The sequence below is a fragment of the Neofelis nebulosa genome, chromosome 12 (assembly GCF_028018385.1).
Source record: "Neofelis nebulosa isolate mNeoNeb1 chromosome 12, mNeoNeb1.pri, whole genome shotgun sequence".
Taxonomy (NCBI): Eukaryota; Metazoa; Chordata; class Mammalia; order Carnivora; family Felidae; genus Neofelis; species Neofelis nebulosa.
In genome coordinates, this window is record NC_080793.1 from 35694624 (window position 1) to 35718518 (window position 23895).

General features: G+C 40.8%; 2 protein-coding genes across 3 annotated transcripts in view; one reads left to right on the top strand and one right to left on the bottom strand.

The window, feature by feature from the left end:
* Positions 1-2809, bottom strand: part of FRMPD1 (FERM and PDZ domain containing 1) — a 144105-nt gene extending 141296 nt beyond the window's left edge. The window contains exon 1 of the mRNA XM_058694867.1: positions 2665-2809. The gene's annotated coding sequence lies outside the window, so the exon portion shown is untranslated. The remainder of the gene's footprint in view (positions 1-2664) is intronic.
* A 10608-nt stretch (positions 2810-13417) lies between these two features.
* Positions 13418-23532, top strand: TOMM5 (translocase of outer mitochondrial membrane 5). 2 transcript variants are annotated; one of them, XR_009251586.1, is made up of 3 exons: positions 13418-13626; positions 17468-17588; positions 23118-23532. XR_009251586.1 is itself a non-coding variant. In XM_058694881.1 (2 exons), exons 1-2 carry the CDS (start codon positions 13506-13508, stop codon positions 17500-17502), a joined length of 156 nt encoding a protein of 51 aa, XP_058550864.1. In that variant the 5' UTR covers positions 13418-13505; the 3' UTR covers positions 17503-17826. The 2 variants fall into 2 exon arrangements, 1 of the variants encoding a protein (XP_058550864.1); XM_058694881.1 differs by lacking the exon at positions 23118-23532 and having other exon boundaries at positions 17468-17826.
* The last annotated feature ends 363 nt before the right edge of the window (positions 23533-23895 follow it).

The window sequence follows — 23895 nt, forward strand, 5'->3', positions numbered from 1 at the left end:
ATACTTTTCTAAGTGAAACATGGCAATATAAATAATGCCACCACTGTAACAAGCATAAACTGGGACTATCCAGGCAACTGGATGTCACTTTGATCACCAAATGAGTCCCTAGCCTACCAAAATCTCTCCTTTGTTCAAGAGACCTAACTCAAAAGAAGTTTCCACAACTAACGCTGAGGATAAATGCCCTCATCTCCTACTGGGATAAGTAGGTCCTAGAGCTTTATGAATATATGAGTAGGTTTCTTTCCTCTTTCCTTCTTCTTTCTCTTATTCAACAATCTCACTAACCATTTTATTAAATTTTTTTTTTTTCAACATTTATTTATTTTTGGGACAGAGAGAGACAGAGCATGAACGGGGGAGGGGCAGAGAGAGAGGGAGACACAGAATCGGAAACAGGCTCCAGGCTCTGAGCCATCAGCCCAGAGCCCGACGCGGGGCTCGAACTCACGGACTGTGAGATCGTGACCTGGCCGAAGCCGGACGCCCAACCGACTGCGCCACCCAGGCGCCCCTCACTAACCATTTTAATTGCAGAGTCCTTTTGCAAGTTCTGTCTACTCAGCCTTGCCATCACCTTAGCCCTTATATCCTTGATCCAGAAAGTCCGTCCAGGAGTCTGAAAATTATACAACCTGTCTCCTGAATTCAGTTAGTAGACACTGGGGTGAATATATAAAATCCCAGCAAGAGAGATAATAGAATTTAGAATTAGTCTTGTCTGGCTGTACAAAACAGGACAGGGATCCTAAAGCAATTTGTGGGGTCCTGTCAGATAGAGGCAGTCCTTCTCAGTGTTGACATGGGGCTCCTGGAGGGCACGGAATGTGCACAACCCAACTCTATATCCACAGTGGCCATTGCCCAGCACAGGGGTTATGTAGAGTGAGATCTCAGACATGATTGGGGTGGCCAGGCTGCCTCCTAATACCCCTTAGCCCTGGGTTCCTGAGTGTCCATGGATTTCTTCTCCCTTCCTGTGCAGGAAGGGGGAATCCTGCCCATGATCTCACATCAGCTGGCTGGACTGGGCTTCTGCCACCAGACCTCAGGTACTGGCTCACACTCAGCACACCCCACACTGTGCTGAGCCAAACAGGGCCTCCCACAGACTCCAGGTACCAGATTTCGGCACAGGCTGAGTGTACTTTGTTCCATTCAGTTCAAGAATACTCAACAAAGTCCATTACTTTCTCAGCCCAGGGATGGATGCCGGAGACACAGAATGAGAACCAATTGAAAGGTTATATATGCACCAGGGCACAAGTGGTTAACAGCAATGACTGCAGCTGAACTGCCTGGGTTTGTATTCTGGCTCTACCACTCGCCACCTGATTATCCTTGGGTGAATATTTCTCTTACCTGAGCTTTTCATTTAGAAAATGGAAATAAGAGAGCCTGCCTCAAAGGGCTAGTGTGAGAATTATTACTATAATTCTCATTATGAGAATTATGATTTAGAACCATGCTTGGCACAGAGTAAATACTCAATAAATTTAACTATTACTATTTGTGACTTTTGGCTCCTCTTCCTGGGGGGCCTAAAGCTTGCCCCATCTCCCTTAACTCTCTCTGCATCTGACTGGTTCCCTTATCTCTCAGGAGGGGTATTTCTTTGCTCCCGGCCCATTCCACTGCTGAGGGTCAAGAATAATGCATCTCCATTCTAACATTTGACTGGTACCTTATCCACCAGGATTCAAATCCATAGCCTTTAAGAGGTTAAGTGATCATCTACCTCCTCTGAACCCAACTGAATCATCGTGTATTTTTCTAAGAAGAAAAGTAAACTTTTGGTCAACAAATTTGAAAGGAGTCATCCTGAGCCAGGAGGCTGAGCATTACCTGTACCCACACATTTCCAGCTCTTTCAGAGACAAAGGCAGGTGTTTCCACACACCTCTCAGAAATTCTGATTCCCATGAACAGTGAGGAAAAAGAATACTCCCAGGAATTTTTTTGAATCATAATGTTATTTTCTTCTCTACTCACCCTAAGTTCTCTACCTAAGTTCTCTAGATCTTCTTAACTAGTAATGGTTTGTTATGATGTATTCATTCAGTTAGTGAAATACATACTTTTCCTTGCACTTCCCAAGGAATTTTTAATTATCAAACCCACTACCACCCATGTAAGACAGGTAAACTTCAAAATAAACTGGATTTTTTTTTTAACTTGGCCAAGGCAATACTGAATTTCCATGATTTGGTAGCCTCAACCTCCAAATAATCTCAATTCACTCACTTAACAGTTCCACTCAAAAACACCTCATTGCTGTCGTGCCTGCCCCAGCCACATTCCAGGTGGTACATCTTGCATCACCTCTAACGTTAACATTTTGGATCATTTCAGTGCAAAGAAAATAATCAAAACTAGTGGCCAATAAACATAAAAACTTTCCCCAAATGTTGTCCTTTATCACTAAGTGAAAATTACCACCCCTCTGCCACCCACCTTCACCTGCTCCAATCCTTAGAATTGCTTCCTTCTGACAGATTTAAGTTAGATCCTCAAGACACAATAGTGAGCTATTGTGCCCCAGAGGCCTCTACTTCCAGGATGAATTGAATCTCTATTCTAGCTTGGGTTTCCTTTTGCTGAAGACTGCTGCTGACCTGGAACCAAAGGTTCAACTGCCTTATGCTCCGAGGACACACTTACCTGCTTCCTTTCACTCGTGTCCACATCACACGCTGGTCACAGAATCCCAGAGCATCCATCCTGGAAGAGACGTTGGAGACAGGCTAATGCACGCCCTCATTTTACAAATACAGACATTGGAGCCTACAAAGAGGAAGACACTTGGTCAAGGTCACACAGCTCATTAATGAAAGAGCTGGGGCTAGAATTGCCAAACTGGAGATTCATCTCCCTGTGATGTCATTCTTCTTCCAACTGGTTCCTTTGCTCTATGCCCTAGTTGGCTTTCATGCACTCAACACACAGTCCACACCCTACTGGGATGTGCCAGCAGCCTGTAAGTCTCACCCAGAGTGAACTAACCCAACTCAGCTTGCCTGAGGCTCTTTACCTGCAGAGGAATGAACGCCACATGACTCTCTTGGAAACATACATAGTGTGTAGGGACACATGTGATGTTCAGGTGTATCCAGCATGGCATGTCTGCCAAGTTTGTCCTGCCGAGACACAAGCAGTCTGATGAGTCATTTATACTGTCTGATACTTTTAAGTTCTTTTTTTTTCTAGGCCTGTAATTTCAGATTACCCTACAGCAAAAGCTTGGTATTGCACGCCCCCCCCCCACCAAAGCAATTTATTTAACAACAAAAATTTACTCAGGAGATACTTAGTGAACATTTCCCATTTGCTAGACACTATGCTAGCATCAGGAATAAACAATGAGGAAAACATGATTCCCATTCTTTTTCAGTGGAGGAGACAGGCACATGGACAAGGGCCAGATATTGTGCTAAGTGCTTTGACATGAGGACAGCAGACACACATCTTATAGAACACAGAAGCAGCAGCTAAGCCAGCACAGGTGGGTTAGTGAAGACTTTTTTAAATGATCTTTTTTATTTTAGAATAATTTTTTTTGTATATCAAGTTTTTATTTAAATTCTAGTTAGTTAACCTATAGTATTATATTGGTTTCAGGAGCAGAATTTAGTGATTCATCACTTTCCATATAACACCCAGTGCTCATCATAACAATCCCCCCATTTAGCCCATCCCCCATCCACATCCCTCCATCAACCCTCAGTTTGTTCTCTGTAGTTAATAGACTGTTATGGTTTGCCTCCCTCTCTTTTTTGTTGCTTCCTTCCTCTATGTTCATCTTTCTTTCCCCTATGTTCATCTGTTTTGTTTCTTAAATTCCACATATGAGTACAATCATATGGCATTTATCTTTCTTTGACTTATTTCACACTCTAACTCCCTCTGTGTCATTGCAAATGGCAAGATTTCATTCTTTTTTATGGCTGAGTAATATTCCATTTAGAATAGTTTTAAGACTTACAGAAAAGTTGCAAAGATAATACAGAGTTCTCATATATCCTTCACCTCAGTTTCTCATAGTACAAACATCTTATATAACTGTTGTACATTTCTTACAACTGAGGAGCCAGCATTGGAACATTAATTTAAACTAGTAGAGACTTTTTGAAGGAGGTGACATCTAAAGTGATTTCTGAATGACACTAGGAGTTAGCCAGATGAAGAAGTAAGAAAAATCATTTTAATCATGAAGGAAACCACATACAAAGGAAACCACACACAGAACTAAGAGTTTGGTGAGTTCAGGGAATAGCCAGTAGAAGTATGTGGAGGTGGAGGTGGGAAATTTGTGAGGGAAAGAGGCAGATAGAGGGAGAGTGGAGAAGAGGCACCAGGTATGGGAAGAGGAGTAGAAAGGGTTGAGGTTAGTGAAGAAGATGAGAACCAGATCAATAAAAGGCCTTCTACACAGGACTAAAGCATCTGTACCTTTTACCTGAGGGCAATGAGGAATAATTAAAGTATTTTATCCAAAAGACTAACATTATAAAAACTGTATTGGAAAGATTACTTAGAAGGCAGGGTGGAAAGCACACTTGCAGGGATAAGACAGAAGAAAGACCAGTTGGTGGATGGCCTGATCAAAAATAGTGGTGGAAAGGATAGAGAAACTATAATGAATTTTAGAGATATTAAGGAGACAGAATTGATAAATGTGATGGTTAATTAGATATAGAGGCAAAGGGAGAAGGAAGGCTCAGGCTTGACTCCCGATTTCTGGCTTTGGCAGCTGGAGGGACTGGATGGTGGTATCAATCATTAGGCAACAGAGCACAGGAGTTAAGGTTGATTAGAAGGGGAAGATGATTGGTTCCACTTTGAACAGTGATGTATGAAGCACCCATGGGACATCCAAGGAAACAGCGAAGTCAATAGGTTGGTTGGATATACGGGTCTGCGTTTCTGGAGAGAATTATGGGTTAGAGACATATGTGGTGAATCATTAGCTTAAGGATGGCAATTGAAGCCAGACTAGATTGTCCATGAGTATAGAAGAGAAGAGGGCCCAGGAAAGAACCTTAAAGAAACTGACCATTTAGGAGTTGGCCTCAGGAAGAGCTGTGAAAGAAGGATGAGGAGCATCTAAAGGAAAACTGGAAGAATGTGGTATCCATGAAGCTAGGAGGAGAGAGCTTTCCTGAACGTGTCATGTGACCAATAGCATCAAATTATTCCGGGGGGCAGGGGCCCACAAGTGTCCCTTGAATTTGCCAATAAGGACTTACCTTGAAGCAGTTTTAGAGAAGAGGTGGGGCCAAAAATCCAATCCATCCTTGGGCTACAGAATAAATAGTAGGTAGGGAAAGAGCACTTGGAGTATGGGTCATAGTTTTAAAAATATTTACTACGAATTGGAGGCCAGAGAGAATGGAAATGAAACTGACAAATAATTGTAGGTACTGTTTCAGTAAAAAAAATTACTTGTTCCACTTAGAGCGCGCTGAGGCTGTAATTTTTCTAGTGAAAAATTGTATCTTATGATTAGTAGTAGCTACCATTAATAGGATGCCTATTCATAGGCCAGGCACTTTAAGTACATCATTTTATTCAGCTTGTAAAACAACACTTTGAAGTAGATATTAGATCTCTCTGTCACAGATGAAGAAACAAAAGCCCAGAAAGTTTCTGTCATCAGGTCTCGAAACAACTTCATGTGCCCCTGTGAATCAGCACTCCTGTATCCTTTGGATAAATTCCTAGTAGTGCTATTTCTGGGTTGTAGGGTAATTCTATTTTTAATTTTTTGAGGAACCTCCACACTGTTTTCCAGAGTGGTGGCACCAGTTTGCATTCCTACCAACAGTGCAAGAGGGTTCTGCTTTCTGCATATCCTTGCCAACGTCTCTTGTTTCCTGAGGTATAGCAGCGCTATCATCAATAGCGAAATTATGGAAACAGCCCATATGTCCATCAACGGATGAATAATGAAGACGTGGTACACACACACACACACACACACACACACACACACACACACACACAAAATGGAATACTATTCAGTGGTGAAAAAGAATGAAATCTTGCCATCTGCAACAACCTGGATGGAACTAGGGGGTATTATGCTAAGTTAAGTAAGTCAGTCAGAGAAAGACAGATATCATATGTTTTCACTCATATGTGGAATTTGAGAAACTTAACAGAAGACCATAGGGGAAGAGAAGGAAAAATAAGCGAGGCAAACCAAAAGAGACTCCTAAATACAGAGAACAAACTGAGGGTTGATGCGGGAGCCGGGAGAGGGGAAAATGAGTGATAGGCATTGAGGAGGGCACTTGTTGGGATGAGAGCACTGTGTTGTATGTAAGGGATAAATCATGGGAATCTACTCCCGAAGCCAAGACTACACTGTATACACTGTATGTTAGCTAACTTGACAATAAATTATTAAAATAAAAAATAAAATAAATAGAAGCAATTTTAAAAACTTTTTTAAAAATTAAAACAAAAACTTCATGGGGTAACTGGAAGTTAAACCTAACTTGTGCTCCAAAGTCCATATTTTTCCTTCTGCAACCATACTACCTCTCCTGAACTCTTCCTACAGCTGGCTTTCATTTTACAACACAAACGTCCGGGAGCTAAAATGGTCAAGGAATTCCATCCACCACTGTGAGCATTCTGAGGGAAGAGACAGATAACCCAAGCACACGCTTCTTCTTCAAGGATAATTCTGAGTAAGGAATAAAGAGTTTCTGGTTTTGAATCTCAGAGGTCCTTGCCAAGGACCCAATACGTCCCCTTTGTTGTGAGAGATAAGGGGGTGGGGTTGGGAAAGCAATTAGTGGGGAGGGGGTGAGGCCAGATAGCTCAGAGTAAATCACTCCATCATTGCTAACTGGAAAAGTTAACATGGTAGATAAGGGAAAACTGGAAAATTCTAAGAGAATTTTGCAAAAATTATTTTTAGCCTGGAGACAATGAGCATCAAGGAAGACCCAGCTGCCTTTATACATCTATGAGGAAGAATGATCGGACTTGCTTTTGACACTGTGGAAGGCATAACTAGGACCAGTGGGAACATGGTAGAGAGAGGCAGATTTGGCTCTAAGGAGAAGAGCTGCCTATCTGCAGATGGATGGAACCGCCCAGTGTGTGGTGAGCTCACTGCCACTGTCATGTTGAAGTAGAAGCAGGGATGTTGGAGGTAGGGGCCAAGCGCCAGACAAGGACTTTGAGAGATCCTCTGGAACATAGTTAGGACACGTTTTCCCTTAATAAGGCCTGGCCTTTATTCTCCCCAACTGAATTCTAAACATTACATGATGGGGAGATTGGCATGTTCCTTCATTTACGATGTGTACAATGCATAGCAATTCAACTGTCATATGCAATAACAAAAGGTATTGCTACCTTTAGGAAGCTCTCGGGGTTGTTTTTTTTTTTTCTAAGATAAGAAAATATGCTTGTGTGTATCTATGCATTGGCTTTTATCAGGCAGGTCTGTCATCCTGAAAATGTTAGGGACAGGGTGTGGAGAATAGATACTGATAGCCTTACCTTTGTTTCCTGTGGAGGTTGGAAATAAAGAGCTCACTTTTTGCTTTGTCAAAGGGCTCTTGACATGGATGAGAGCTCGTCTATCAGTGTAGAAGGTGCACTTATAATCATTGAATCAATAAATCCCCTTCTTTCACTGTATAAATATTAATCGAGCGCCTATAACACTACAGTCAAGAAAAAGGCACTTTTTATTGAAAAATAAGAAACTATCCAAGCGGTATAAACATAGTTCCACAGCATATACATGTTTTTTTGTGTAATGGGCATGGAATGGGAGTGGTGACAAAATCAACTCTCTAATCTCTGCAGGGAGATGGCTGGCAATTATCATGTGCTCTAAATACTGTCAATGCTGGGGCGCCTGGGTGACTCAGTCGGTTAAGACTCCAACTTCGGTTCAGGTCATGATCTCAGGGTTCATGAGTTGGAGCCCCGCGTTGGGCTCTGTGCTGACAGCTCAGAGCTTGGAGCCTGCTTTGGATTCTGTGTCCCCTTCTCTCTCTGCCCTTCCCCTGCTCGTACCCTGTCTCCCTCCCTCCCTCTCTCTCTCTCTCTGTCTCTCTCGCAAAAAAAATAAACATTAAAAATTTTTAAAAATACTGTCAATCCAAACTAAGCCTTGTGTATGTTTTACTTTTCCTGCTACAAAATAATTAGAATTTATAGCACAAGGAAGCAAACCTCTTCTAAAAACAAACAAAATTTCCCATCCCCTGTTTGTAGTTCTCAAAGGTCTAGAGATGTTTGGAAGAATGTGTAAAGAATATTTAAAGATATAGGAAGATAGTCAATGTAACTTAAAATGAAAAATGCAAGTTAAAATATCATATACTGTATGTTCCATACATACATACATGGTGTATACACACACACACACACACACACAGAGACACACACAGAGAAAGAGAAAGAACTACATATGTGTACAATAGAAATAGAAAGGCTGAAAGAATGATCATCAATGTGTCAGTAGTGGTTGTGGGATTATAGGGGACTGTTCTTTTCTTCTTTTTCCCTTAATTATGTATTTTCTAAATTTCATAAAAGTAAACAAGTAATTTTGTGGAAAAAGAAGTTATTAAAAGCATAAAATGGGTTTCATATAATTGTATGGCTATAAATAAAGCAAGTAAATGTTAAGGTTCATTCTTTAATTTTGCCTATGATAAGATTATTTACATGATTTTATTAAAAAAATTTTTTTTAATGTTTATTTATTTCTGAGACAGAAAGAGACAGAGCATGAGTGAGGGAGGGGCAGAGAGAGAGGGAGACACAGAATCAGAAGTAGGCTCCAGGCTCTGAGCTGTCAGCACAGAGCCCGACGCGGGGCTCGAACTCACAAACCATGAGATCACGACCTGAGCCAAAGTCAGTCTCTCAACCAACTGAGCCACCCAGGCACCCCAATTATTTACCTGATTTTTATTTAGGCAAACAAAAACACACTGTACAAAAACAGTGAAAAACAAATCACTAAATAAAAATATTATGTAGAATTTTGGGTAAGTTTCTTTGTGGGATAATTTCCTCTCAATGTAATATGCAACTGATTTTTTAATTTGAAAAGTTAGCAGATACGAAGCTCATTCGTTCATTCATTCATCCACTCAGGGGGTACTTTCTGAGTTTTTACTATGTATAAATACCTGTCCTCAGGTGTTTGGAGGATTAAAGTGCATGTTCCTTGTACTTGAGGTGCTTACAGTCTACTTTGAAAGATCAAATACTCATGAATCATCCAGACAACAAAGCCCCCCAAATTAGAACAGAGAATAGGGTATTATGGAAAGCCAATACTAGGGAAGTGAAGGTTATCAAAATTCTACTCATCTGTTAAAGTCCAAAAGTCCCTCTTCCTGAAGATGACTCTTGCTGGGCAGTACTTTCTAGAAGTAAGTTATCCCATCTGCTGGGTGAGGACTCCAGTTAACATCTATCACAGAGTAATCCTTTGCTTGTCCCAATCTTTGTTTCATTCATGTCGGGTCCTAAGTGGACTTCAAAACAAAGTTTATTTTGGGAACACCAGCCTATGTTCATCTCCTGAAGGAATGAGGAAGGAGAGGTGTGCAGCTGGATAACAGAACAGTCCAGATTAGCTACTGGTGATAGGGGTGGAAACATGGAAAGAAGGACTGCCATCAGCCTCTTGATGAAGAGCAGCAAGGCTTTATCCTGTCCCTCCCAAGCTGAGGTTGAACAACACCCCATTCTTCCAGTCCCTACCTCTGAGGGGAAGATCATCAATGAGAATATCCACAAAGTATTAAAGCTGCAAGGTAATGGTGAAAAGTGCTGAACTGGGAGCCCAGAGACCTACCTCAGTTCCAACTAGCTCTACCTCTAACTAGGTTCCTTCTGGACCTCAGAATCCTTATCTGTCAGATGAAGGGGTTCAACTATTCAATTCCCAAGGCCTATAGCTCCCTATACATTAGAAACCACAAGGTTCCTGTGATTACATGTTGGAATTATTCCCCAATCATGAATCATCTGTCAATCTCTGATCTTATAAATACAAATTCCTCCCCAATGATGGAAATTAAAGCATTTAATTTTCTCATGGATAAATTGTGCCCACTGTATGTTTGTGTGCTGTAGTGTCTGGGAAGTTGAGGCAAAGGAAATAGCTCCTAAAGTCCTCCTGGGATCAAAATGGAAAACAAGACAGGCTATGACATCAGCTACCATTTCCTCTATGATCAGACTAACACAAATATCAATATTAAATTATGTGTGTATAGTTTTTATTTTTGCTTTTCATGGCAAAATCATAGGGAATCCTTTGCTTTTAGCCTTTAATGCAAGGTTATGAAGGAAGAACAGGAAAAGATGAACATATAATTTCAGCATTTTTGAGCTGCAAGTGATTTTAAAGATCAGTCCCAAACCCCTGATCATTGCAATGAGGAAGAAAATGAATAGTCCAAGCTGTGCCACAGCTCACTCCAGTGTTAACTTTCTGAAGTACATTCTCTCCGTTTGCCTCACTTAAACGAACCACCACCTACATGCCACCCCCAAAAAAGGAGGGGCACTAAAGAAAGACAAAGAAAGGAGCCTAACCTCTTTTAATGAGTTTCCTCCATTACAAGTTAGAAGAGCCAGGCAAGGGGAAGACAGACTTCATCAGGATGAACATTTCTTTTTGTTTTTTCTTAATATTTACCTATTTATTTTGAGAGACACAGAGAGAGTGAGAGTGGGGGAGTGGCAGAGAGAGAGAGAGAGAGAGAGAGAGAGAGAGAGAGAATCCCAAGCAGGCTCCATACCCAGTGTGGAGTCCAACGCAGGGGCTCACTCTCACAATGCTGGAACCTGAGCTGAAATCGAGAGTCAGACACTCGACCGACCGAATCACCTGGCTGCCCCCAGGATGAACATTTCTGAAATAGTTCAGGAGCAGTTCGCCCTCCTAGATTGTATCCAGAACCAGTTCCTCACCTCAATACCAACTGTTCCTTATTTCTATCCACTACCTTCCTGTCTCTCTACTGGTAGGCTGGCAAGCACAAAGCCTCTCTAAGAGAATTGTTAGGAGAGTAATGTTGCCTTTTATCAGGTCAGCTAGTTGCCTCCACATCACCTGTCAGGTCAAGTGCTGCTTTATACAGCATTGGATGAATAAAATTCAAATGCTAAAAATTGGGTCTTTTTACCAAGATACACGATTTTCTGCTAATTTCTTCCTTCTTTGGTTCCCTGTGAATCCAGGCAAGTTACTCAAAAGCATCTCAGTAAAGAAAAACTGGTAGTTCCATAGGAGGGCTGTTTTTCTAAACTCAGCATTAGGGATCTAAGTTACTGGCACACGTAAGAACTCATTCCTTGCCAACTCATTTTGCCTCACTATTCAGACGGATGAGAAGTACCTTATTGTTACAGTCTCCCTACCCCAGAAAATACACACTGGCTGTTTTGACGTCTGACCACATTTGATAATATTTTGATATCCATATGCTTCAGACCAGAATGCCCTAAACGACACAATTAGAATTCAAAATGCTTAGACTGTTAGAACTGAAATGGACTCTCAAGAGCACTTAATCATATCTTCTCCCTTCTCTCTTCTTCTAAAGAAATGGAGTTGCAGTGAAAGAGAGACTTGTCCTTCGTCACATGGCTTGATAGTGTCAGTGCCAAATCTAGAGGCCATGGCTCCAGTCTTCCTGTTCAGGTTCTTTCCACAGCCCCTGCCGCTTTCCAGCATCAGTGCAGGCTTTCAACACTCTCAAAGTGTTGGATGGAGGCTATTCCTTGGGAATCAGCCCCTCCCATTCCAGAGTTGCCTCTGCTATTCCACTGCATGAATTATAGATAGAAGGGGTTACTAAAGCCTGAATGCACAGATGAGTTCTCTTTCTTGCCCCAATGTTTTATATTCTGTCAACCAGGAAGGTGGGCAGCAATGCTTTAGCAATCAGTTATCACAGTAAATTGCGGTTCTAATTTATCCAAAATCCATTGTTGCTATGCAGTGGGCAATCTAGAAGGTACATTCTGGTTTTGAAATATGTGAGCAATTCAGTTATCTAATTTGTGTCTAAAAATGATATACGGCTAGTTGGCATGCAAATTTGGGGCAGTGCTGTTTTGATGAATCTGTGGCAGGAAATCTGATTGCACTAAACCTCTACCTCCTGAGTCCAGTGATTCCCATCCAGGAAGGCACTAACCGTTAAAGATTAACAGAGGTGCAAGGGAAAGAGAATTCAACTTGGCATTATGATTACCTGCATTAGAACCCTGCCCCTGCCTATCACTATCGGAATGACTTTAAGCAGTGCACTTGGTTTCTCAGCCTCCCTCTCCTCATTTGTAAAATGTTGAAGGGAGCTGAATTTGTTTTATGTATACTATATTACTGGACCGATATTATAATTTGTAAGGATCACTTAAAACCAGAAATGAGAATACGGCGATAATATGGAGTTGAAAGCTTTTATGCTTGGGTCCCACAAGTCTAAATATAAAACCCTACTGCAGGGGCACCTGGCTGGCTCTGTCAGTACAGCATGTGACTCTTGATCTTAGGGTCCAGAGTTTAAGCCCCAGGTTGGACCTAGAGCTCATTTTTAAAAATAAATGTGTGAATAATAAAATGGGGATGACAATAACATTTATTTTAAAAACCTACTGCATTGGGGTGCTTGGGTGGCTCAGTTGGTCAGGCGACCGACTTCGGCCCAGGTCATGATCCCGTGCTTGGTGGGTTCCAGCCCCGCGTAGGGCTATGTGCTGACAGCTTGGAGCTCCGAGCCTGCTTCAGATTCTGTGTCTCTCTCCCTCTATCCCTTGCCTGCTTGCACTCTATCTCTCTGTCTCCCCAAAATAAATAAATATTAAAACCAAAAAAACCTACTGCATTCACTAGTTGTGTAATCTCAAGCAAGTGTCATCATCTTCATCTTTTTGTTTTAACTTATGAAAAATTTCAAACATACTCAAAATGGACTAAATTAAAACAATATGTTAATCACAAGCTTAAGCAATTTACAACGTTTTGCTAATACCGTTTCATTTTCCCTCCTCAACACTTTTTTCGCCCCTAAGGTATTTTAAAGTATTTGGGGGCAAGTTGTTTTTAAAGCTTTCTGTGCTTTAGTTTTCTCATCTAGGAAATGAAGGTTTTAATATCCAGTTCACGGCGTAGAACGGTAATTATTATTATTTATAGTGGTATCTACGTGCTTGGCCCCTCTGAGGCGTAAAGGCACTTTGCGGTGTGGCGCGCCCAGCTCAAGACGAAGGTGTAAACAGCCAGGGGGACCTCTCCCTAAGACTGCGACCGCCCCCTTCAGGCAGCCCCCTGCAGAACCTCGCTGTCCGAACGAGGATTGTCCCTCGCAGCCTCCCGTCGCCGCGCGCGAAAACGAAGGGGCGGGAACAGGAAATGGGATAGGACAGAGTTCCGGGTGCCGGGCAGCCGCTGAGAGAAGCAGAACGTGGTAGCTGGTAGTGCAAAAAGGAAAGCCGGCATGTTCCGAATCGAGGGCCTTGCGCCGAAGCTGGACCCCGAGGAGATGAAACGGAAGATGCGCGAGGATGTGATCTCCTCCATACGGAACTTCCTCATCTACGTGGCCCTGCTGCGAGTCAGTGAGTGTCCTTCCAGGCTGCGGCCGGGAGACTAGCGGGAAGGTCGCGGACACCACCCACCTACCTGTGGTCCTATAGTCCTTGGGGGCCCTTGAGCGGAGTGAGCTGGGCGGTCGCAGGGAGCGTGGGACTTGCGCGTCGAGAGTGGCGGGCGCATGCGTGGCTTAGGGTCTGCGGGTCGGGGTCTGGATACAGAAGTGCACGCGGTGTTCCGGACTGCGAGGGTTATCGTCCAGCTTCGCCCTGCCTTAGGAGAGCTTGAATTGAAAGAGCCTGAAGGGATTATACCCCCCCCCCCTCCCATTCCTTAGCTGCTCCCACGTTTTGTCGACAGAAACGGAGATCTAGAGCAGAGAAATGGCTGGCTCAAGGTCACTCAGCGATTCAGTGAATGATCTTGGTCTAGAATCCAGAGCTCCTACTACCAGGTTTCCTCCCTTCAGTGCTGATCTCTGAAATACAAGAAGTTTTGCTTGTTAATACACAGGGTGAAATAAATAATTGCGGTGTTTTGTTTTGTTTTTTAAGGAATGAGAATAAAAGGATAGGAGTTTATAGCATTAATAATAATACCTGAAGGCTTATTTGAATTTATGTTTGGCAGAAACTTGTTTGACAGCGCTGTGAAGGAGGCCGGGCCAGAGATTCTGTATATCCCTTTTGCAAGTGAGAACTCACCCTTCAAAGGGGGTCTTAACGCAAAACATCAGCGTTAAAGGCACGCTGAATATTAGATCTGGGCTTTGTAGGTCACTTCTGTAGTTTTATTGATACGCATCTCAAAAGTTATTTGCTCACACACACATACCCCGTTCTCAGTTCAGTACTCTTCATTGCACCTTGCTGTGTGTTGCTGGCAGGGATGAAGGCATTCCAAGGTCACCCTGTAGAAGGCTCGCTTTGGGCCTAGGCCAGAGCTCCTGAAGCCTGGTAACCCTTTACTGACTATGCTACTACTCTGCTTCCCCAGGAGAGGGAGCCCTGCTGAATAGAAACTCCCAAGTCGTCCTCCTTCAACAGCTTTTTGCAACTCCCAACTTAACTTTCTCCTCTTACCTTTTTTTTGTTGACTTAGCTGCCAGTAAAATACTTCCTTCTTTTCAGTTACCTTTGTATCTGATATGAATTGGTTTTCTTTTAAAAAAACTTACAGAATACTGTTCCACATTGCCACTTTTAAAATCGAGATGTACTTCATAATATATGGTTCACCCATTTAAAGTGTACAGTGCAACCTAAGTGTCTACCAATAATGGATAAAGAAGATGTGTATATACAGTGGAATATTACTTAGCCATAAAAATGAAACCTTGCCATTTGCAACAACCATGGATGGACCTATAGGTTATTATGCTAAGTGAAATCAGAGAAGGATGAATGCCATGATTCCACTTCTATGTGGAATCTTTGAAAACAAATGAACAGGGCACCTGGGCGGCTCAGTCAGTTAAGCATCTGACTTTGGCTCAGGTCATGGTCTCGCAGTTTGTGAGTTCAAACCCACATCAGGCTCTCTGCTGTCCACAGAGCCTGCTTTGAATCCTCTGTCCCCCTCTCTCTCTGCCCTTCCCCTGCTTGTGCTCACTCTCTCAAAAACAAATAAGCATTTAAAAAAACAAATGAACAAACAAAACAGAAACAGACTCATAAATAGACAAACTGGTGGTTGCCAGTGGGGAATAGGATGGGGAATAGACAAAATAGGGGAGGGGATTAAAAGGTACAAACTTTCAGTTATAAAAGAAGTCACAGGGGTGCAATGTACAGCATAGAGAATAATACTATAATAATTTCTTGTGGTAACTAGAGTTATTGTGAATCACTTTGATGTACACCTGAAACTAATAGGGATACTGTATGTCAATTATACTTTAAAATAAAAGCAATTTAAAAAATAAAGTGTATAATGAATGGTTCTTAGCATGGTCAGAGTTTGCAATCATCACTACGATCCATTTTAGAACATTTTAACTCTAAAGTGAACTCCATGCCCATTAACTGTTCACTATTTTCTCCTTTCCCTTTCCCTTGGCAGCCACTAATCTACTTTCCATGTTTATGGATTTGCCTATTCTGGACATTTCATACCAATGGAATTGTAGAATACGTGACTTTTTGTGTCTAGCTTATTTCATTTTCCATGATGTTTTCAAAGTTCATCCATATTGTAGCGTGTATTAGTATTTCCTTACTTTTTATTGCCAAATAACATTGCATTGTGTGGATATGCCACATTTTTATCCATTCACCTGATGGATGTTTCAGTTTTGTCTGATAAGAATTAGTAGAGATACCTGGGAATATTGCCAACTTTGTCAGCCTTCAACAGATCTCAATATCTTCAGTTTAATATTAACAATGTGTTTTATTACTTTCGTTACGGGGATTGAGAAGATACTTCTGGCAGCTCTTTTGGCCACACAGCCTCCTCCCTTTTTTTTAAAAATTTAATTTATTGTGGTAAAATTTATCATCTTAAATATTTTTAAGTGTGTAGTTTAGTGGTATTGAATACATGCATAATGTTGTACAACCATCACCATCCATCTCTAGAACTCTTTATCTTGTAAAACTGAAGCTTTGTCTCTATGATTTTGACATCTCTTTAAGGATCTCATAAGTGGAATCATACAGTATTTGTCTTTTTGTAAATGGCTTATTTCATTTCACCTAAGGTCCCTAAGGTTCCTCCATGTCATAGCGTATGTCAGAATCTCTTTTTAAGACTGAGTAATATTCCGTCGTATACCATTTTTGCTTCTCCAGTCATCTGTTTTTGGATTCGGGTTGCTTCTACATTTCAGCTACTGTGAATAATGCTGCTCTAACATGGATCTACAGATAGCCCTATTTTTAATTTCCTAGGACCCACCATACTCTGATCCAAAGCAGTTGTACCATTTTCCATTCCCACAAACAGTGCACAAGGGTTCCAAGTTTTCCACATCCTTGCCGACAGTTTGATTGTAGCCATCCTAATAGGTGTGAGGTGGTAAGTCACTGTAGTTTTAATTTGCATTTTCCTAGTGACTAGTAATGTTAAACTTCTTTTCGTGTGCTTATTTTGGCCACAGCGCTTTTACACAGGACAATAATATCACTTCTTTAGCTCCCTATGACAGCATTTTTTTTTCTAGACATTTCTGTGTGTACCATCCTACCAGACCCCCATAAGCACTGAAGTAGGACTGGGGCACCTGGTTGGCTCAGTCGGTTAAGCATCTGGCTCTTGATTTCAGCTCAGGTTTCTGGCTCCGTTCTGGGCGTGGAGCCTCCTTCAGAGTCTCTCTCTGCTCCTACTCCATGGGTGCACACACATTCTCTCTCTCTGAACTGAAGTAGTTCACCTATATCATAGGTGATCTGGATTGCATAAGTGATATATAGCTAATCATTGGGAGAACCTAAATGTGTGTCTGGCTCTCCTCATTACCTAGTTAAGTGTTTTCTCCCACTTTCTGCCTTTTTTCAAATAGGTTTTAAAAGGTGGAAAATGCCAATTTGTTTCTTCAAGTGTTTTGTTCCTTTGATAGTTAAATTACCCAGAATAAAAAAATGTCCTTTGAAAGAGGATTGAATTTACTCTTTATGGCCCTATGAGGGAGAACTTCAGAGAAAAGATTTTATACAGTGTAAGAAAAACTTAGAATAGACAGAGCTTCATGACACTGGAAAGACAGGGGGTCTCTTACTGAGTTGTGCAGGCCATCATCTGGAGTCACTTAAAAAATGTATTGAACTAAATCTAAATCTGTAAGATTTTCCCCCCAGTCTTACAAATTCCATAATATAACTTATGGGCTAATAGATCTGAAATTCTGGATGTTTATTTTTCTTTCAGCACCTTTTATCCTAAAGAAACTGGATAGCATATGAAGATGAACATCACATGTGAATGCATGATAAGAGGAACCCGGTTACAACTTCTACTCCTATCTGCAAATGAATAGGCCCCGAAAGATGTAAGAGACTCTGAATGGACATAAAAATTCTACTCATTAAGAACAAGTTTGGCCTCTGGTAACTGACCTTCATAGCTAAAATTTAAAACTGCTTGAGAAGTAAAGACATTTTGTGGTGATGGTACACCCATATGCTTGTGATGTTCAGCCTCTGTGAATGTTGATATAATTAATTGTAAGTAATGTTAAACTCCATTTTTTAGCAAGTATAAATTATAAGGGAATTATGTCTGCAATAGCACTGTCTTGTTAGTCATTTCTGTTTACCTTTTTACTTCTGTCTGGAGTATATTTGTTGAAGAGTTCCTTTTGATTAGTTATATTTTACAGAAGCCAGCACACAGCCACAACAACATTTAAGCCAAGGACCATTAGTCTATATTTTTAATTAAAATACCAACTAAGAAAAAAATTGGATTTTATTTCTCTTAACCTGCTTTTTGCTGCAGACCAACAATCACTGGTGAGACCTCTCTAATATTGTTTATTATAAACTACGTTAATTTGAGTTACTCTTGTTTTGGACTGGAAGATTTGCTAATGCTGATAGAGTGAAATTATTTTATTAAGCAGTCTTTGTGAAAGGCAACATTACTGCTTGATGCTGGGAATATATAGTTCCACCAAAGGAAAAAATTGCTATAATTAAGTCAAATAGTTCTCTAAGTTTGTTAGGGGAAGAGGACAGTCCTTAACTTTCTTTGTAGGTAACTAAATTAGGTAGCCATATTGGTATATTTAGGTAACTATATTTACTTTTGTCTCTGAATAGCATGTTAGCATTGGTACTTTGTGATTTTTCTGTTGTAGACATTGCCTACTGACTTCTCTTTCCTATCCTTACCTCCAGCGCTCTTATCTCTTCTCATTTCTTCTTCTTTCCAATGTACTTATTTGTGTGCTTTCGTTTGAATTAATTTCATGAGGACTCTAAATGCCAGTTTTCTTTTTTTAATGTTTATTTTTGAGAGAGAGAGCGTGCACATGCAGGAGAAGGGCAGATAGAGAAGAAGACAGAATTCCAAGCAGGCTTTGTGTCATGAGCACGGAGCCTGACTCAGGGCTCAAACCCACTGACCCTGAGATGACCTTAGCCAAAACCAGGAAGGAGTTAGATGCTTAACTGACTGAGCCGGGCGCCCATGTTTGTTTTCCTTCCTGTACATCTTTCGGGTTTTCTGAGGCTTCATTTTCTATGAACTTAAAAACTGAATCAGCTAGACTCTTTGCCATATATCTACATTGTTCACAGTGTTCAGTTTCATCAAGTGTGCTGTTTGGTCTTCCCGATTAAGTCTTTCCTGGAGCTTTCTGACCTGTCTCAGTCTGGACTATAGTCGCCTGTGCCTGGTGGATGGCTCTATTCTGGGATCTCCCTTTACCACAATCCTGGGAATTCCTTTTCCTTGTTTTCCATGTTGGATCTTTTGTTTCTGTATCTTGTATCTTGTTTATCTCCTGTCCAGTATGCATTTGCTCACTGAGTCTCTGTATTGAGTACAGTACCTGTGCCCATAACTGCCTGGCATCCCACAATCCAAAGAACCCTCTATTTTACCCTTTTCAGAAAGTAAACTTCTGATTTGGGGAGGGAGCTAGGGAAAAGAGGCTGCTTAACTGTAAGTTGCAGAGAGCATTCTGAATACTTAAACCTTCAACCAGTTCTTACTTTAGTGCCTACCCCTTCATTCCTACTTCCAAAGGTCTATGAAGACACCAGTTTCTGAACCTTTTAAGGATTCTGTGATGTAAATTGAGTTGTTTGTTTTGCTTGTCTACTGCTGACTCAGGATTCAGTTTTCTTGGGTCTGCCATGTTAATTACTACTTGTCCATCCGCTTTCCAACTTCTTTTTGCTGTTATCTCCTCTTCTCTTTTTCCATTCATTTAGGTTCATGGCTTAAAACAAAGATCTTTGCTGTCATTTAATGGAATTTTGGGAGGGAATGGAAGTAGGTGCATGTGCTCAATCTACTATCTTTACCTGAACAGCATGTATTTTTACCCTGTGATGCTGTGTTTCATGTTAGTAATTTATGTCCATTCCTGACCTAAAGAGGTGCAGTATTTAGCACCATGGTCACAATCACTGACTCTAAAGACATGCAGACCTGATTTTGAGTCCTGATTCCAACAGTCAGGAGATGAATGCCTTTTAGCAAGTAAACCGCTATACCTCATTTTCTTTACCTGTAAGATTAGCATAGTAGGAACATTTGTCCACTTCAAAGTGTATAAGTATAAGGTAAGAGAATGCAAAAGGAGCAGTTAGCACCATGCCTGCCATTGGGAAGTGCTATTTATTGTTAATGGTTAGTGTTTGGTACAAGGTGGTTAGAAGTGATTTGTGCTGGCATTCACTGCATTAGCAGGCTTCATTCATATTTTCAGATGCTGTGAGATAGCATGCTTATATTCTAATTGTATATAAACTTCAACAGTCAGTGTTAATGCCATTTTACAGATGGAGTTTGAGACTCTGGAAGATTTGATGGCTAATAAGTAGGTTTAGGGGCTTTTAATGGGTGTTGATCATACTCTATCCTTAAGTGCTTTTCTTGGAATATGTTGATTGTTACCCTGAATTCCAGCATATGTTCAGACTAGAATAAAGGAAAAGTGATGGTGCAGTTTTTTATGACTGACTTTTTAAAATTCAGCCCATAAACTCCCTGGTTTGGGGAGGGCAGACTAATACTTACAACAAACAGTTCAGAAACAGTAGAGCAGACAACAGTTGGCCATGTGTATATATTTGGCTTGAACATGTGATAAGAAATAGTAAAGAACCATAGCAGATTTGAGTTTTGTAAACTCTTAAAATGGAGCATAGAAAGAAATGCAGATAATTGAGAGAAAATGTTAATCCACAAACAAGTTTCATAAGGGATATGAACTGAGAATTTTGCTCCTAAATTAGGTTAGTGTTCTTCCTGATACCAATAAGTTTTCTTTTTAAACTGTTTTATCACTGCTCTTTGAAATTCTTCTGTGAAGTTAGCATTTCAGTTACGGTGTGTTCGTAGTTTACAGGTGGGCAAAATTGGGCCTAGATTTGGAAGGAAGAACAAGTGTAGGAATCTGAACTTTTTTCTTTTTCCCCTCCTTTGCTTGAGCTAAGCATCTCTCTTTAGCTATGACATCAGGTACCAGAGAATGTTGTGGATAGTATAGAAAGGAAGTGAGCTAGACATTTTACTTTATTTTGCTATCACTTGATGACTTGATAAATTCTACATGTAGCTTCGGTCATCAAAGAAGCCACTAAAGCAGGAGTTGGCAGACTTTTTCTGTTAAAGGTCAAATGGTAAATACTTCAGACTTTGTGAGCTCTGTGCTGTCGGCTCTTCTGTAGTAGTGTAAAACAGCCAGAGGCAATGTGTGCACCACTGCAGCTGTGAGCCATCAGCAGCCAGCACTCAAAGGTGCTGGGGGAATGAGTACCTTGGTCCTAATGTTGAGATCTAAGTCGTTCACCACAACATCCACCATAGTCCTTTTGAATCCTTACTCTCCCCATGTGCTGTGCCATGTCTCTGTTCCCTTTCACAGTTAAACACCTCAGTAAAGTGCTCTATATTTTCATATCCTTTCTCTGGTGATCTCCTGAACCCATTCCGGTTAGGCATGCATCCCCAGTGATCCTCTGAAACTGCTCTTGTCAAGGTTAACACTGACCTGTCTCACCCGATCTGCAGCACTCAACACTATTTCATTATTATAACCACCTTGTGGGCCTTCCATAATACGAATTTCCTGATTTTCCTTCTTGCCACCCTTTCTAGTTCACTCATCCACTCTTTAAATGCTTTAGTAGGTTTCCCTTCATTTCTGACCTGAAAGTTGCAATACCTCAGGCTTCAGTCCTCAGACCTCCTCTATTTACAGCACAGATACTGCTGACTCTCCTGCTTAAAATTCTCCAGTGGTTTTCTATGTCACTCAGTAAAAACCACAGTCCTTCTGGTTGCCCACACGGTTCTATACAGTCTGGTCCTCATTACATCTCTGATCTCGTCTTTTATGACTCTTCCATCCTTCACTGCATTGCAGCTACACTGGTCTCCTTGCTTCCCCAAACTCACAAGCTGCCACCTCAGGGCCTTTGCACTGGCCATTTCCCCTGTCTGGAATGCTCTTCCCTTAGATTTTCAACTGCCTCACTCCCTTTCTCTCAGGTCTCTGCTTAAATGGCATTTTTTTCAGTGGGGCCTTTCCCAGCTCTTTTATAAGTTATAGGATGTTTCAACTTGTGAAAATCCAGCAAGTTGTACACTTATTGACTTTTTTTCCGTAAATTGTATTTCAAAAACATTTTTTTAACTACAACCTCTCCAGCACTCTATAACCCCCTTCTTTATTTTCCTTAGTGGCATTTAAGATATTTTTCCTTACTTATGTTGTTAATTGTCTGTGTCCATTAAGTGTGTGCTTGATGAGAGTAGGGATTTCATCTATTACGTTCACTGTAGTATCTTAGTATCTAGAAGACTGCCTGGTACCTCACAGGCACTCATTCATTGAATAATAGAGTGGAGAAGTTTTGTTTTTGTTTTTTGTTTTTTTTTTAATGTTTTCTTTTTTTTTTCCCAATATATGAAATTTATTGTCAAATTGGTTTCCATACAACACCCAGTGCTCATCCCAAAAGGTGCCCTCCTCAATACCCATCCCCCACCCTCCCCTCCCTCCCACCCCCCATCAACCCTCAGTTTGTTCTCAGTTTTTAACAGTCTCTTATGCTTTGGCTCTCTCCCACTCTAACCTCTTTTTTTTTCCTTCCCCTCCCCCATGGGTTTCTGTTAAGTTTCTCAGGATCCACATAAGAGTGAAACCATATGGTATCTGTCTTTCTCTGTATGGCTTATTTCACTTAGCATCACACTCTAGAGTGGAGAAGTTTTTAACTAGTTACGGGAAGTGTGAGAGTAAGCTAACTAGAAAAGGCCAAAAGGCTAAGCTTGTCAGATGAAATTGGTACCCCAGTTAAGATCCTGGATTATGAATTTGCAGTGCCTGGCTGTGGGCTTTTTCTGTAGCACTGCTCTGCTGTCCAGAGGCAGGCTCGGAGAAGGTGGAGAGTTGGATTCACCTAGGGCTGGGGCTTGTCACATGGCTGAGGTGAAATGACAGGGTCGGGAGTGATTGAAATAATGCACAAGGCATCTAAGCTGGGTAAGAAGGGAAAGGCAGGAAGTAGCTGGTGGACAGGAAGAACATAGAGGGGTCAGTCCTGCCGAGGGCAACTGTAGGAGTGAACACAGTGGAGCAGTAGCCCTGAACACCTCTTTGTGTGCCCAAAATATCCTTCCTTCCGTTTCCATGGAGATAAAAGTTCCTGTTCTGCAAAATAGGCTTCATTCGTTTTGTCTCTGAAGAGAGAAATACCATCAATGTGCTGTTAGCACAAGAGATGGTATGTTAAGAGTTTGTTGGTTTCACAGCTAAGTATGTATGGTGTGGTCTGATAAGGACCACATTTGACCTACTCCCACGACTTATTCTCCCCCAATTTGTATGTTCATTTAGGAGGAAAGAAAATCGCTAATTGAAAATATGTTCATGATACCAAGAGACTGAAGATTAATTTTTATGGGACAGTGCGGAAACATCATGGAGACTACTGCTGGATGTCATACAGCAATGGGAGTTTATAAGATGCTTTTCTTCCCAAAATTCAGATTGCATTGCCTTTGATTATTTGAACTGATGACAGAGAAGCAATATATAGATAATTTAAAATAAAAAATATTACAAAAAAGTTTTTAGAAATGTGATAGAAAAGAATTAAAACAAGGAAATGTAGGAAATGGTCAAATGAATTGCTCATCTTAATATCATTAGTAAAAACTCAGCTTTTATTTGATTTTAGTGTACTTTTGAGTAAAATTTAATAGGCTTACTATTGAATCTTTATGTCAACTAAAGTTTTATAAATGCTCAATTTTCATAACTGTTGTTTTCATTGGTCTCAAGCAAATGAAACAAAAGATAAAAAAAATATCCTTAATAAAATATTACTAGCTTAGTGAAACAATGATTGCTGGTAAAGGGTTGAAGGGAAAGGCATTTAGTTTAACATCTACTTTTCCCATTTTAAGCTAACCTTCACTTTTGCTAGCAAGCACTGTAGTAAACTTTGCCCTAGATAATACAGACTCAAAATATCATTTATTTCCTTTTTCCTGATCCATGTCTAAAAATGGTAAAATAGTATATTTCATATATGTGTATATATATATATATATATATATACATATAAAATGTTTATTTTTGAGAGCTAGAGACAGTGTGCAAGCAGGGAAGG

Bases quoted from the DNA above. Each gene is read 5' to 3' on its own strand.
- TOMM5 (XM_058694881.1), top strand. From the start codon at position 13,506: ATGTTCCGAATCGAGGGCCTTGCGCCGAAGCTGGACCCCGAGGAGATG. The intron at 13,627-17,467 runs GTGAGTGTCCTT...TTTTTCTTTCAG, and splicing joins CGTGGCCCTGCTGCGAGTCA to CACCTTTTATCCTAAAGAAA.